The sequence below is a fragment of the Hylaeus anthracinus genome, unplaced genomic scaffold, assembly GCF_026225885.1.
Source record: "Hylaeus anthracinus isolate JK02 unplaced genomic scaffold, UHH_iyHylAnth1.0_haploid 0, whole genome shotgun sequence".
Classification (NCBI taxonomy): Eukaryota; Metazoa; Arthropoda; class Insecta; order Hymenoptera; family Colletidae; genus Hylaeus; species Hylaeus anthracinus.
Window position 1 is genome coordinate 26,574,217 of NW_026533254.1, and position 16,742 is coordinate 26,590,958.

The following is a 16,742-nucleotide window of genomic DNA, read 5'->3' on the forward strand; positions in this document are numbered from 1 at the left end:
TGCAGGGTGTTGCTTGCAAGTAGAACAAGCTGTACTTCCTAGCTGTATCGCGAATTGCGGTAAAATTTGAGTTAAAGAAATCCCATTTCTGTATACATATTTATAATGAGGGATTTATTTGGAGAAATCAAACCTACCATTTAATTTCTACAAATTCCTTCAATAGACATAGATTGTACGAATATTTATGGAACCGACTGTATATAATTACTTCCGAGGCAATCTTCAAGGAAAACTTTAAGAAATTTGGGGCAGCAGATATCGTTGGCCGGTGCACCAAAGCGCATCGCGTTTTCGCTGATTTGATGAAACTAGTTTCGAAGTACTTTTGGGTTACGTAAACTTCAAGTACTCATTTCCTTCGTTTAATATAACGTATTGAAATTTTAGTCGAGCTCTTCCGGTCGGTATAACGGCTCGAAAAATTGATACAGCGGACGTAGGATATTTACCAGAGGAAGAAAGGAAGCCAACATGCCAGGAACGCTGACATGATAATCCCCAGTGTCCTGGCAGCCTTTCGTTCCCTCCTCATTTTGCTGCTGCTCGTGATCGGTGGATCCTCCACCTGTGGGTTCGTCGACGATTGATCCACTGTCGGAAGCGTCGTCAAACCGGCGGAGATCCCGTTGATCTGCAGGTGCTTGTTCAAAAGCGCCGTGGCCACTTTGCTTCTGTAACAGAACGTCGCGGGACATTAACGTAAATTCTATGGAAAACACTGGAGAATATTAAATTGCAAAACGTGAACGAAGAATAGATGCGACGTCGCTCGACGAGTCAGGAATTGCATCGTAATTCGATGCTCAGGCTTCGTTAAGAGTCCTTAAAGGGACTTGTGAAGTTACGAACCCCTCACGGGCTCGTAGAGACAGGGAAGCTTCCAACGGATAGAATCGAGGAAAAATTCGAGTCGAAGTCGAAAGTTCTCGAACGGGATGTAAAAGTAATTCTACAAAAAGCTAATAAAAGTTACCACGATTGCTTTCGCGGTAGTCCGTGGTGTTAAATCGCGTTTCCTCGCAATAGAAGTCCTGCGTTGTCTTCTTTTTCTCTTCCAACTAAGAAACTTGGGAGCTGATCGAAAAAGAAGCAGCAATCATGCGCTGCTTACAAGAGAGAGAGAGAGAGGGGGGGATATGGGGGGAAGTGAGTTTAACTCCCGTTGACTTTAGAACAGGAAATTTATTTAAAACGCGAAAGTTCTGAATACCCTCTGTGACTGAATCTTATAATTTAAAAGAACGTCCTCTCTTTATTTTCTGAAATCAATTACAAACGTCGACGTGGATACGTACTTCAAGGTGTAGAGATTTTAATTACACTCGATGAAGTTAAAATTGACAGTTGCGTATGTATCTATCATATACCAATGCTGATACAGACAGATGTCTGACTAATACCTTCCTTTTTCACTTATGGAGCCTGCTCGTTCTGCAACTCCTTTTGGAAGCCATTTGTATTCGTCACAGTAAAACCTCGATATAAAGGACTAATCGGGGGTAGGGGGTGTCCGTCGAAGCTGAAAGTCCGTTATATAAAAATAGGTTTAAAATAAATCAAAAATCTTTTTCTTGAAAATACACTGTACTTCGATATAAATAAAAAATACAAAACAGAAACAAAATTCTATTTCATCGGCGGGCGACTTGCTCTTGCCAAATCCGCCTGGCAACTAACTCGTGTGACGCCGCCGAGCAATGCCGACCAGCGAACTCTTACAGTATACATAATATTAACAGGACGTTTTTAATTTTGTTTACAATTGACCGGATTTTTTTTACGTTATATCCAAAGTCCGTTACGTCGAGCTGTTACCATTATTTCATCGGAACACCGAAATTCAATCTCAAAAGTAACTAAATGGTACCCGTAGCTGAAATAAGGATGCTCCACGATTACAGCATCGAGATTACAGCAGCGACGAAAGCTTCCGGTACCGCGCTATTCGCATTCTCGCGTTGCACGTGGAAACTTTCTTCTCCGCACGGTTGAACTTGGAGCATCTTGCAAATCAACGAGGCGCTCGAAAATCACTAAGCCAAGGCATTGGATCGGGGGAGCGTGAGGGGGGGCCGGGAAGCGTGATAAAACAATCCTTGCTTTGACGATGAAAGGCCGTCTATGTAGCGAGATACCCCGATTCTCGTCGGGTATCCATCGGATCGTAGAGACAAGGGATTTCCTTTGAGGTGGAATTGAAAGCCGAGCCATCGAGAAGCGACCGCAGATTTAATTTTTCTTTTGAAGGGGACGGGGGGGGGGGGTGGACTCGGGCATCTTGGAAGACAGATCTCGTTTCGGTCGCACTTTCGAGATAGAAATCAACCCCCTCCTCTCCTCCGCCAAAGGCGTTTATAAATCGGGGTAGAGATCTCTGAAGAGCCATCTGTGTCTAAAGTAGCCGGGCCTCTGGGAAAGTCGGTGACATCGTTTGCGATCCCATCGGAAAAAATTTTCTACCATTAAACGGAGCGGGCGCAAAATTTTTTGTCTTACGGATTTGAGGAGCGCGTAAATAGCGCATTATTATGCAATTTTTTAACTTAAGTTTTATGTAAATGGGGGGACTAGCTAGGCAGACGTGGTTCGATCGAGCGGATCAACGTCTCGAGAACCTGGTTCATTCGGCTTTTCCTAGCTTTTGACAACTCGACGAGGTGGTGGTAAATCGGTGGCAATGCGCGGAAGAGAGAAAGGTCGGTTCTAGGTTAGGGGGCCATTCCAGCGTGAAACGCGACACGTATGAATATTTAAATTTCCAAGTAGAAACGTTTCCACGTAACCGATGTAGAACCTCTGTGTATTCGAATGGTTATCGTTTCCCGCAATTGACTAAAAATGTTCGCAGTAGCGTGGGCCGATCACTGGCGTCCGACCAAACGACGTCGAATCGTTTTCTACAGATTTTCCACTCGAGTGTCGCAAGAAAAATTGGAACGAAAATGTATGTCATCGACCGCACGTCTGCCTCCACTTTCTCGCGTTCCAATTTAAATACATGTGGGATACGGGATCGACGGATTAGACGGAATAAATGTATTAGTCGGTTTGTGATACATGGATTTTAATGTATACCGTATTTTACGGACTGTAAGACGCACTTTTTTTCTTCGAAACTGTTGAATTATTTATTTACTAAATAAATACAACAGAACTTCCTAAGTATGTATTTAATGGTATAGTATGTGTTTTACAAAACAGAACCGCTGTTTTCTAATTGAGAAGGACATGTTTTGCTCAAAGAAGGGATGTGTACCTGTTTGGAAAATCTTTGACGCTTTTGTCTGGAAAAGGGTCTACAGTAAAGACTGGATAAGTGCAAGACAGGATTGACTGAATAAGTGCAAGATGACTATCTCCACCACTGACCAAGATACCGGTGAGACTGTATTCTATTGTCTCATCGATACGCTTCTGCCGACTGCTTTTTTTCTTCGGACCTCTTTCTCTTTCAGTCTCTGTCCTTTTCCACGTTCGACGCTCGACTCGAGCCAAATGTAAACACAGAATAGGAGTATTGTTCGGAAAAGGGTGTGATAGAAACCAAGGGATTGACAGGAAGGGATGAATTTATGTGTCCGGTGGACATTCCTCGCCGAGGAGTATACGCTACAATGACTCCCTCTCCGACCACAGTATTTTTGGCCCTCGCCACTTACAATTAGTCTCATAAACGAAAAAGATACGCGCACGTGTGTGTGCCCCTTTGATTTCAGCCGACGGCGGCCGCTACCCGTTTCAAAAGCCATGTCGCCTTTATCACGGTATTCTACGTACGCAACAACATCCCCGTAGCGTTGATCTCGCGAGCGCGAAACACAGGCTCGCTGGACGTTTGAAAAACTGTTACTGGGCGTGGTTTATACGAGAACCGAGAGCGCAATTCGGTACTCGCGGTGGACCTGTACAACGTCGAGAGTTGGCCACCAACGGAGTGAAAAAAAGCGTACAAAAATTGGCATCGAAACAGGGGAACGTTAACAGTGGTTCGAATGACCCGAAAACCCGGACAAAATATAAGGAATGTTCTGATGTGTATGAAACGAGAAGTTTTATTCGCTAACGATGCTCTATAGCCTAAACGCGTTCATGAATGGAAACTGTGGATTAAAGTGGCACTCGATAAAGAGAAAAAGAAAAAACATCGTCTGTATATACGCGTCTGACCACGCACTGACCGTATCTACTTATGCATCGGCTATTCCCGGTGACTAAAAATCGCGGCCAAAATTATAAAGTGTTTTCGGATCTTTGTGAATCCTTGTATGTATGAATTATTTGGTCCACAAATTACAAATCTGTAATCAAAATTTTAAATCCAAATGCCGGATCCAATATGGCCGACTTGTATGCCAAATGCGTCGGCAAACATCAAAGAATATACAAAATCTACAATAACTGCACAAGGTCAGTCCCGAGTTTGTGCGTCTAACATTACTATACCATAAAAACATGTAACTTTCAACAAAGCACACTGCTTTATGAATGCATCAATGAAAAAAAAAAAAAACAATATTGGTATTCTTCAGATATCTGACTATTTTGAGCAACAAAAACTTTTTGTCCTATGTAAAATTTTTAAATTTGTATTTCGTCTGGGTTTTCAGGTTATTTGAACCACTGTGCCACGAGCGAAACAAAGGGAACCGAGACAGAGAAAATATGCGGTGGCACCGTTACGATCCTCCGCGGTGGATTTGATTACTTATTTTCAGTCTCTGGGCCATCCCAGCCAACGGTATTTGCACGATTTTCCCGGTGCAACCATTTTTCCAACTGGGTCGTGGAACTCGAAGACCCGTCGTTAAAGGATCACGGACCGAGGTGAGAGCCGGCAATATCGTTGAAGGCTTCTTTTCGATTTTTCATAGCATCCTTTTTTTTCGTAGCGTTAGGTTGCATCCAGAACGTCTACAATTTTTATCGATTCAACGCGAAGGAAAACAGCTCTCCAACTAATTTTATTCTCTTTTTTTTCTGGGGGTGGAAGTTCCTCCGACGTAATCAAGTTTCCGCGTTAAAAACACAAAGTGTTTCCCGGCTATCGAGTTTTGAAAAATTGCATTTTGTCTCCCGGTTGCTGCTAAACGCTGAAATGATGTATAAAGATCACGTTCCGGTTCTTGTAAAGTATTCGAACAACTACTGAAAAATTCACCCGATAAGAAAGCGAAAAAAGTGGCAGCGAAGTTGAAAAGTGGATTCGACGGAGATTCCGCTGAAAGAAACGAAGAAAATCGGAGCACTGGTTCGCAAAATGCGGTTCGTTTCAAGGATGACTTTCATCACAGGAGGAATATAAATTTCATTTTCCGCCTATTGCTTCCTCCTATAATGGAAACCCTATCCGCGGGGTAATTGATATTCCCTTCGTCGTTCTAAGAATTATCGAACGGTTTCCATTGAAACACGAGCCTAGTGGAAGTGAAGACAATAATTCCCCCGCGATACGCCAACGCGTAAATTAATAATACATCTTCAATCATTCAACAACGTTATTCTGTCTGACCGCAGACGGGTTCTTACTACTTGCCGCTTACGTATCGATCAATTTCTAACGCGCTGCTTTTTCCTGTGCGCTCGCTCGCTTATCGCAGCAATTGATTTCGCAAATATCGGTTCGATTCTATCGCCAGCGATAGAAAAACAAAGTACTCCTAAGTCACCTCGCTCCGAATTGAAAATGATTTTCGTAGAAAGAAATTGATGCGAAGGGTAAACAGCGGTATGGAAAAAATTCAACGCGAACGTGTTCCAAACCGATACACGGTTTCGATCGGTGAGTTACGTTACCGCGCGTAATGTATAAATAAAATTTCTGGCGGCTGAAGATTTCCCAGTTCACCGATCCTATTGAAAATTTACCGGCCGCAATGGAATTTCCAGCACCGCGTTCCGGCAGTCTATATCGACGCTATGCCGATGCGATACATTTTCCGCGAGCATTACCGATTATCCTATAAATGGACGGAACAGTTCTTTATATAGATCAACCTTGACTGCAACGACAACAACATTCCACGCGATGTTATCGAGCATTCTTAAACTGGCAGGACTAAATCAGCAGAATCATATCGGAGTTAGAAGAATATTTAGTATTTATTTTGTACTAATTTCTACCAGAAATAATAATTTTGTACCTAAGGCATTTTTTAAAAAATCGTGGCTTAATATTAAGCTAGTGAAATTGTTAAAATTAATGTAGATGAAAAAATCAAAGCGGATACATTTAGTGATGAATTTATACCAATTCGTACCGTCAACAGAAATTTTGTACCTGCTACCGTTGCAAGAAAATGGTAACGCTAATAAGGGGGAAAGTAGTAAGAACACGTCTACGGTCAGACAGAATAACGTTGTTGAATGATTGAAGATGTGACCTCCTTGTAAAAATTAAGGGAACACTATAATTTCCGAAAATCACTGGAAAACTGTCTAGTTAGCAACGCATCGACTTCGGTGTCTTTATATAGCAACTGAGCTACGAGAGATGCAGTCCACCACTAACGAAAGGACCTTCGGTTTCTTTGAAAGTCGAAGGTGGCTAAAAATTCGACGCGCCACGATTCCCGAAGAGCTCTCAAACTTGCTCAGAACTCGAACACCTCAGGTGCAAACCCTTAAACTTTCAAAATCAATTCAATCGACATTACGAGAACCTTCGAGTCTACGGCAACCCGCAAACTTCGGAAGTCAGATTAGTTGCCAGGTCGAGTGGGAGTGCTGAACTTGGAGTAAAAAACTTACTTTGAATTTCCCAACACACCCGCGTCGGTTAGATAGATCCAATTAGTACTTGTAGGGATTAGCTTCCAGGAATTCGAATAGAATCCTCGAACCTCCGGACTCGAGTGGAATTTAACGTACTAAATCAATCGGTAGGCGTCGCGTTTTCGTAAAGGGTTTAGTTTAAATGCTGCAAATAGAACATCGAACGTAGAAAAGTACAGAGAGTGAAAGAGAAAGAGGTTCGAGATAATCCCCTCGCAGTGGTGGAGATAGTCATCTTGTCATCATTTATCCAGTCGTACGACAAGTATGATTGTAGTCAGTCGCCCGGCAGATTTTGTGGGAATCGGTCGTTCCGAATACAGTCATTTTTAATAGAAATTCATATTAATCTATATCCATCCGGAAATCATCTCACAAAGCCAAAACAAGGCGTCGGAGGTATTCGTGCGACAATCTGAACGAGGACCTAATTCAACCAACCACCTATAGTCGAACTCGTCGGCGGAAGCTGACGCGAGCATCGACGATCCTGTCTGCAATCAGATCTCCCAATAATTCCTGACTAGTTTCCGCGAAAAAGGCAGAGCAACGACGGCTGCGGCGCAGTCGAAGCCAATGCCGGGACGAGAAGGATGATGTTAGCAATAATCCGCTGGATTAAGGCCAAAGCTAGATAACACGAGTTCGATCCCGACCCGCTAAAAGAATCGTCTCAGAGAGACGAGAGGCCGACCAGAAATTTCAAACCTGGGCCTTCCTCGAGAGCTTTCCCACTGCTAAAAGAACCGTCTCGACCGGCTGAGAGGTCAGCCTCCAGTTCCACGAAACGCGGAATGAAATTCACGAAGAAGACACCCCCGCGCTGCTAATTACGCCGAACGCAGGGCTGTTCTCTAAGCCGCGAAGAGCTCAAGAGATCCCGCGGTAAAGAAAGATTAAAGAGGTGATTAACGGAGACGTCGCTCGAGGGATGAACTGTTTGCCTTAGCCACTGAACAAACGTCGAGAACGTGATGGTTAAAAAGTGGCGTCGTGAAACGGAGGCGTGTCCTCGGAGCTAAGGAGACAGTCCTGACGAGCGGGACTCTGCGTAAAATATACAGGGTGTCCCAAAAATGTTGGAGGTTGTTCTGTTTCACACACAGAGCCGCTCAGCCGTCTTGATTTCTCGGAACAGCTTTTACTTACCACACCACGCGGTGATAAAACCCTCGACTACGATGACCAAGGCACTGGATTATCACTAAATGATACGCAAATGGTGCAGTCAGAAACGCTTCAGTATGGTATAGATAAATTAAAATCAAATTCGGACATTTATCACAAATGTCAAGACGGCTGAGCGGCTCTGTGTGTGAAACAGAATAGGGGTCCTTGAAAGGGGTGGTTGGGGGGGTCATTTGAAGCAACTTTTTCCTTAGCGAAAATGTTTTCCGAGACTTCGTTGAGGACATATTAACAGAAAACCTCGACTAATCAGAGCGCGAGTACGCCGGTAGAGTGGAGCTTATACTACTGCGGCCGACTAGCGCGTAGCCTGTACTACTGCTACCGCTCCACCAGCATACTCGCTACTTAATATGTCCTGAACGAAGCCTCGGACAACATTTTTGCTAAGGAAACAGTTATTTCAAATCACCCCCCCCCCCCCCCAACTACCCTTTTCAAGGACCTCTAACATTTTTAAACACCCTGTATTTATTTCGCGGTAAAGTCTGCTTCAAGAGTGGCTCATCTCGAGACAATACTGCATCGCTAATTACACGGAACGTTTCATTTATCTCGAAGCAAATCCCACCGCGTCGATCGAAAGAAAACCACTAGCTTGGCTCGGATCGTTTGGTGCTCACCGAACGCAATAATAATTCCGCGGCGTTCGTGACATTTCTGTCGATAAAGTTGACTAATCCAGCACGTTACTCAGTGATCCACGATGTGCAACGCTTGTGTACATTATGCATGCGCCAAACCCACCGTGCGTGCATCGAATCCGTCGATCGACGAACGCTGATGCATGGAGGGAATTTTTCATTTCTACGTGCGGAATCGGTACGAATTTCCTCGCGACGTCAGCCATTCTTAGAAAATTCAATACAGCGCGATCGCAGGTAACGCGGTGGAATATACAAATGTTTACTTTCGTGGAATATAAAAAGTATAGAAATGTTTACTTCGACCGCAGCGATGATCGACAATTCGCGAGCGTGTCTGCGGTCCACTGCGTGAAACAGGGAAACGCTTTCAGCTCAAACAACCGGAGGGTACGATTTAATTCCATCGATAGACAGAGTCGAGTGTAATTCGTGGCGCGGTCGGAAGAGACTCTTTTTTTTTTATTGTTATTTTTTTTATCGAATAAGAAGGAAACGCCGAGCGAAGTGTTCCTTTACTTCGTTTTCCATAACATTTTTGTTAGAGTTAATGTAATATCAAGGTTTCACTGCGCCTTTGTTCGAGACCTGCCGATCTAGTTTGACCTAATTTTTCATTCATTAAATCTACGTAATAAATTTTGGTTTTACAGCAAGGATATGGGAAATTTAACGCTCTTTCGAATGGTATACTTAGTTTTTACTTTGCGCTGTAAGTTGACGGAGTTATGGACGTTTAAAGATCGCAGAACAAAAATTAAAAGTGAAAATACTCGAAAATAAGGCGTCACAACGAAAACGTCTAAGGGTAATTTTTTGGTGGAAATTTGTTGTAGAATTGACACTCTGTATAGGTGACGTGGCGACGAACGTGTTAATAGAAAAATGTAAATAAGCGGAACAGTCACTGTATCGTACAGTTATTTACATTACTGACGGATGCTTATTTGCGTAGTAGACATCCAGCTTCCATTCCAGGCATTCCTCGTACCTCCCTTTCAATATTACACGTCCGTACGTTGCTTGACATTATGAAAACCGGGCATCGCGTACAGACATGACGCGACAACAGTCGAGCAACAGTTACAAATGACGATAAAGGAAATATTAAAGACACGAGAGAAATTAAGGTGCTTCTTGGAAGTGTTTGATAGGCGTCCCTTATTGTTCTTTGGACGGCCTGCGCTCGCGAAATCGGGCCTCGCAATGGCACGGCCTAATTAACCTACATATCGACGTGTGCCATTGCGTGGACCTCAGTCCCTCGTTATTCTCGCGCCTGAAAAAGCCCCGAGCTCTTTCTCACGGCTTTTATTGCCATTTTGAATCGAAAAGTTTCCGCCGAAGGTGTGTAGTCGAGGTTGCGCGATGCAAATTCTGCGAGGAAATTGGAAACGAATGCTATTGTTCGATAGCGTTTCGTACATTATTATCGGAACGAGTTTCCCAATGAACTCGCGTCGAAATAATTTTTTAAACAGATTCCTGCACGGAGAATTATTTTGGCGAATTTTTATTCGAAGAATTATTCGATCGGATTTTAATCTGGAGGTCGTACCCTCACCGAAACGTTCCGCTAGCAAACGTTCGTCCAGTGCTGTCCAAACGATCGGATTAGCGTAGCAAGTGACGGTGAATGAAGTGTTTAAAAATATCCCCGCGGCGGATAAATATATCGACAGACTATTGCGTCAATCCAGTGTCCTTGCTATCAGCGGCGTTACACGCGAGTAATTGCATTCTCGATGGTCCCGACGATTACGCCCCGTGCAAATCGATGAACCGCCGATCTGTGACATCGCTGCAACGCGTTCATTAACGTGGAAGGTGTCACCCTTGTATTTTTAATACGATTTTTCTTCTTCGACGTGTTAACGCGTAATCGGTTCCCACGATACGTCATCGATCGGAGTTTCGGATTGTTGGATTATGGGTGGAAGCAATACAATAAAATACCACAGTTTTAATTAAATAAATTTTACTCTGACTCTACGAAGGTACAGGGAGGCAGCCACATTCACTGTCGAGGTTGTCTCTAAACTAACCGACACTCAAAAATACCAAGTTTCATGAAAATCTAATAATTCTGTAATATACATGTCGGCTATAATTCGCCATTTTGAATTTTAAAATTCCGATATCAGATTCGTAATTTGCGGCCCAAGTAACTGAAAAATATCAAATTTCATGAAGATCCAAAACCTGTTTCTAATTTTGATCGCGATTTTAGCCATCCGAACCACTGTGAGCTGATGCATAAGTAGATACGGACAGTGCGTGGTCAGACACGTATATACAGACGATGTTTTCCTCTTTCTCTTTATCGAGTGCCACTTTAATCCACAGTTTCCGTTTACTGACGCGTTTAGGCACGAGAGCGTCATTCGCGAATAAAAATCCTGGTTATCGAGAGGGCAATAACCGTCTCACGCTAGCGCTGCAGCTGACGCTGCAAGCCCATCCTCCGCTTCCTGTTGCACATCCTCCGCGTCTCATAATTACATCTACCGTAGCGGAAATGGGAAACTAGCGCGAAAACAAAGTCCCTCGAAAACATGTCCCGGAAACGCTGTTATAAACAACCTGGATTAGAATTACACGAATCGAGAGGAATTCACTCGGCGACTAATTGCTCGCTTTAAGTATTTACATCGATAACACACGTACACATCTTCCTTTTCGCATTATAAAACGCTAAAATATATATATAAATTCTCAATACAAATTATATGCAATTATCTATTCGTTCAAGTAACGTGAAATTTCTCATTTACGTAATCACTCGAATGAAAATTTGCTGAAATAGTGGACACCTCTGATTTCCAGGTAGTACCAGGAACTTTACATTCGTTAACAGCACGCTTCGAACTGGGTCCCTTTTAATTAACAATGTCACAGTAGCAACAGTGTTGATAAGGTATTAGCATTCGTGAAATGTCGTGAAAATTGCGAGCCGGCACGGCAGAATCGCGAGAGATTTCCATTCATAATAAATAATATGCAAATGCGTTATGCAAAATTCAGCCGAGCCTAGATCTCACACTGCGAGTGAAAAATTGATTAATGTCCTTGGCAGCGACACGTAATTCCGCGCCTCTGTCGACCGATATAACTCGAAAGATAGCGAGACATTAAAATTCCACGATTCGAATTTGAAAAGTGAGTCAATGGGAAGACGGCGTATCGATCGAAACCGAGAACAACGCGACACTTTCGCGTTCCATGATTGTGGCGTCAGTCGTGCGACGCCATTACTACTCGCGTCGGTGACCATAGCTTTGTAAGAATTAACTGGTCGGCATTCTTTTGGCGGCACACGATCATTGTCGCTCGCCGATCGCGAACGGCACACTTTGTTTTGTAAGAATTCCAGCAACTGTTTGAGTCGATGGGACTCAAACTGATCAACTGTGGGAGTCGATCGTTTCGAATAATGTCATTTTTAGTAGACATTCATGTTAATCTACAGTACAGTCTCCTTAAATGCACAAGCTCGGGACTAAACTTGTGCGTTTATCGTAGAGTTCGTATACAGTGAAGACTGGATAAGTGCGAGACAGGATTGACTGGATAAATGCAAGATGACAAGACTATTCCCGCCCACAGGGGCTGTAGCGTTTGTAGCTACAGTACGGGCTTAGCAACCCCGAGGTACCCGAGCCAGAGGGGGGGGGGGGGAGGCAGCGGGCCCCAAAAGATGAAAAGTAAGAGATACTGCAAACAGTATTAAAATGTAAACACAGAATAAAAACCTCGACTGGATAAATGCAGTATTTGGGTGTCTTTTTTCTTGCATTTATCCAGTCTTTACTGACGGTTTCTATGCATCTATCGTAGAGAAATTTATGCATTCAAAAAGACTTTACTGTATGTTCATCTCGAAATCCTGCCACAACATGTGGACCCCTTGCACCGTAACGGAAATAAATTTAATTGCAAGGAGACAAGCGAGAACAAAAAAAGTGAAATTGTATAGCAATGTCACGGCGATGATTAACGGCGGCAAGAAAGGGAAAGGAAGAAATGATGTCACCGCCAGATATCAACGGCGTCGAAAAGAAAAACATGTCACAATGACAAATAATGGATGCCGAGAAAGGGAAAATAGAAAAAGGGTGATAAAAACACTAGAGACATTTCTGACCTCGTCTTCCACTGACATTCACCTTTTTAACATGGAATATGTTTCACCGGAGGTTCTTCGCGACAAAATGTGACGCGAAAGTGTAACGAAAAGTGAAAGGCTGGGTGACGTCATCGCTTTATATGACATCACCGTATGTCTACTAAATTTATTTCCGTTGCGGTGCAAGGGGTCTACATGCTGTGAGAGGATTTCAGGATGGGCATATAATAAAGTCTCCTTAAATGCACAAATGTCTCTACGATAAATGCACAGAAACCGTCCCCACCAGTGGGAGCTATATCGGTATCAGGCAAGTTTTAACGCATTTAAAGCCGTACATAGAATATCTTTCAAAAGCGATGTTTTCATTATTTTTCAATTGTAAAAATATTCTAGATCACCTGGAATAGAAAAAATTGAACGCCTTTAACGCACTTAAAGTTGTACATAGAATATCTTTCAGAAGCAATGCTTTTATTATTTTACAATTGTGAAAAATAATAAACGCATTGCTTCTGAAACATATTCTATGTATGGCTTTAAGTGCGTTAAAGACGCTCAATTTTTTTTATTCAAAGTGTTCCAGAATATTTTCGATTGTTCCACGAGCCTGCTTAATTAAAACTATATTTTCCACCTTGATTAACAATGTATCCCTCGTAATCACCTTCTCGGCTTATTCAAAACGAACCCGAGGACAAACTTCGTAACGATCCAGCTTCCTTATGAGGATAGTTTGGCTCATCGAGAGCCAGAGTGTCGGTTACGACAACCCTCTGCTTCTACCCTCCAGCTAAGGACGAAAATGGACCCTTTCAAGGATAACGTTAATCTTCCTTGGTAATGTTGCTCGTGCAATAATGAACAAGTTTGCGTAACAGAAACTTGAACGGCCAGGCCTGTGAAACTTGAACGCGATAATATCGATAATATCAATGAAACTGAAACTATGGTATCGCGAAACATGTTGCAAAGGGCATGGTTGCATAAGCGGCTGTCAGGTTAAAAATTAAACAGAGTTGTAAATTCTCAATTACTATTACGTAATGATTACTTTGACCAAGTAATTAAATCAGTGTCATTACAATTACTCTGTCGTATGTAATGGTATTTGAAATTACTTATAACTGCTCAGAAAGTAGTTATAATTACCTTTTTAATTACTTTTAGGTATTTTTAACTACTTTAGATTTGGGATACTTTTCAATTACTTTCCGGATAGTTGCAAGTAATTATTAAAAAGTAATTGAATTACTCAGTAATCAAGACTAAAGTATAGCATAATTACTAAAACAAAGCAATCAAGAATTACTTAAATAACTTAAATAACTTTCTAATTCAAAAGTAATTATTCCATATTGTAATTAATACAAAAGTAATCACTACTTTACAGCTCTGCAATTAAACTACCGCGTTATTATAATTTTCAGGTATAAAATGTGTTACAGAACCGAATTTCATAGACTATCAAGTGACTATCGAGCATTCATTAGGTAGAAGAAAAATTTAATTCCATTCGATTGGCCATATCGAATGATCAATCAAAGCCATAATTCCCTCTAAATCACAGTTCTCATCCTGTCAATACGAGATGGGCATCAAACATCAAAACACAAAACTGATTCTCGTGCCGAACGATCTCGACGTTGACGTAATCATTGCCGAAAGGGATATGGAACGATCAATATTTCGATAAAAAGTACACAACAATGCGCTTCATTATGTTCCCGATTACACAACGCTGTGAATACATCGACGCTCGTTCAGAAATACGCTATAATTCGCTCAACTCTTTTAAGCTAGGTGGGTTAAAAACTATCCCACCTTTTGTTTATCTTTACCATTTTATTTAAAGTTTTTCATTCGCGTAGCAATAACTAACGCTAAAATTACAATAAGTGAAATTAAAAACGTATACAGTACTGGCTCGAAATAAGCAACTCGATTGAGACCGGCGATTTCGATTTCACGGCGCGGTGTAAAATGACTAATGTTTATGAAATCCCTACGAAGGAAGTAAGAAAGTTTATGTTGACACTGTCGCGTCACCACTGGATGGAGTAAGAGGAAAATCTCTCCTCTTAAGAGGATTTCGACTTTCCTCCTGAAAGCGTAACGGGGACAAAACTGAGAGAACTACATCGGTGTCTTGTTTCAACGATTAATTCCCTGATCTACTTGTATCCCTGTTTCCAAGACGGCGGATTGTTCGCGGTGTAAACTCCGTAAGAGGATCAAGCTGGTAGACTATGAATGAGAAATAGGTGGATTCAAAAGGAATCCGTGGTGAGACGTTCTTCTTCTCTTTTACAAAATAAAACGTTGCGTTATCGCTGACGATCGTCTAACTCAGAGTCGTGGGAAGGATAGTATGTACGGCAAGTAGAAAAGAACTGTATATGGTCAGACGTGCAGAGGCAGCCGCACAGTGGTCCGGGTAGCCAAAATGCAATTTCTAAAGTTTCGAATAGGCTTTTTCTAATATTGTACGTTTGTTTTATACATATGAGTGCATTAAATGACGTTTGAAATTTTCAAAAATATTAATCGGTTACTGATATATACATGTTCAATGTTGACGAATTTTCGTACGAGTTCTCTTTTGAATGATATTGATGCTATTCACATTTAGAAATCAATTTATTGAACTTTATAATGTATTAAAAACCTAAAGATTCTATACATATGCATGAAAGAGTGAATTATTAATTCAACAAATAGCAACAAATTATTAAAACAATAATTATGGCGAGGACAAAACCGACTCCATTTGAAAAGCGAAACGGGAGCGTCCTACTCGAGTCGCCGTTGCGAAACCTTGCAAAGGATTAAGCGGCGACGATCATCGCGTACGCTTTTATTTTTCCATTAGTCCGACGACAGCGAAATTATGCGCTCTGAAGTTTGCCTCGTTTCCAACGCGCGCATCAAAGCAACGCGATCGGACCTTTGAGGCTCGAACCTTTATTAAACCTCGATGAGAGTTGCCGCTGTTAAATATTATTTTGCGACCGCCCTTGTCCTTAAAAATGATCCCTGTCTCGTTCCATTCTACGATAATGTTACCGAATAATTAAAGTGTTCATAATTTATGCCAATATCTATTGGAACAATCATTACATTCAACAACTGCGCATCAAATTTCAGAATCGAAATAGGACGCAACTGTTGGTAATGAACTACTGGAATGAACGATTAAAAATATAACGTAGATATTTAGCTTTTCCATTATCATCCCAACATCTGGATAACAATAATTCGAATTCATAACGAGGCACGAAGCCTCGCCAACGAGGAACTATAGTAACCACGTGCCGGTAGAGAAAAGCGCTTAACAAGGCTTAACGTCCGCTGCAATTGGGGCGAAACCTTAGAAAAATTCTCGTTCGATTTCACCTTAGAGGGTTACAACTCTTTTCTCGTGTTATACTTTCTCCCGCTAGCGATGACCTTCAGAGTGTATCGACTGAGCGAGCAGCATGAATAATAATCGGTATGACATTTGCATACATGTAGATAAAAGAATTTATCACGCGAAGCGTACGAGAAATATGTAGCAAACTATCAACGTTCGATTAGGAGGGGAACCCCGGTCTGACCCAGTACGATCCTTTTCTACTGGATTCGCGAACTATTCATTTCTTCATTTTCTTGGTTCATTTGCACGGAAGGGAAGTACAGTAATGTCTCGTTAGACGCATAAATTTGTCTACGATAAGTACACAGTGTAAACACGATCTGGGATCGGATTACTCGGTGAAATAATTTAATAGCAACGGTAAAACTTGGGTGAACCTTAGCCTCAGGGGGCCCCAAAACCAACAAAATTTGAAAAGCCAAAAAACGAATATTTTAATATTCGTATAACTTAATATTGGATTCGCACTGAAGTCGATGAGAGAAATTCAGTAAAAATAGTTACAAAATTCTAGGAAAATTATTTCTCAAGTTATCGCCAAAAAACTGTGCAAAATTTTAAGCAAATTACCACAGGAAAATTTTTTATAGGA

At 41.9% G+C, this 16,742-nt stretch overlaps 1 protein-coding gene across 2 annotated transcripts in view; it reads right to left on the bottom strand.

Moving 5' to 3' along the window:
• Positions 1-16,742, bottom strand: part of LOC128892795 (octopamine receptor beta-1R-like) — a 53,946-nt gene that overhangs the window by 13,567 nt on the left and 23,637 nt on the right. For both annotated transcript variants that reach the window (XM_054153354.1, XM_054153346.1), the window contains one exon: positions 453-674. In XM_054153354.1, the coding sequence (XP_054009329.1) occupies positions 453-674 (222 nt within the window). The remainder of the gene's footprint in view (positions 1-452; positions 675-16,742) is intronic.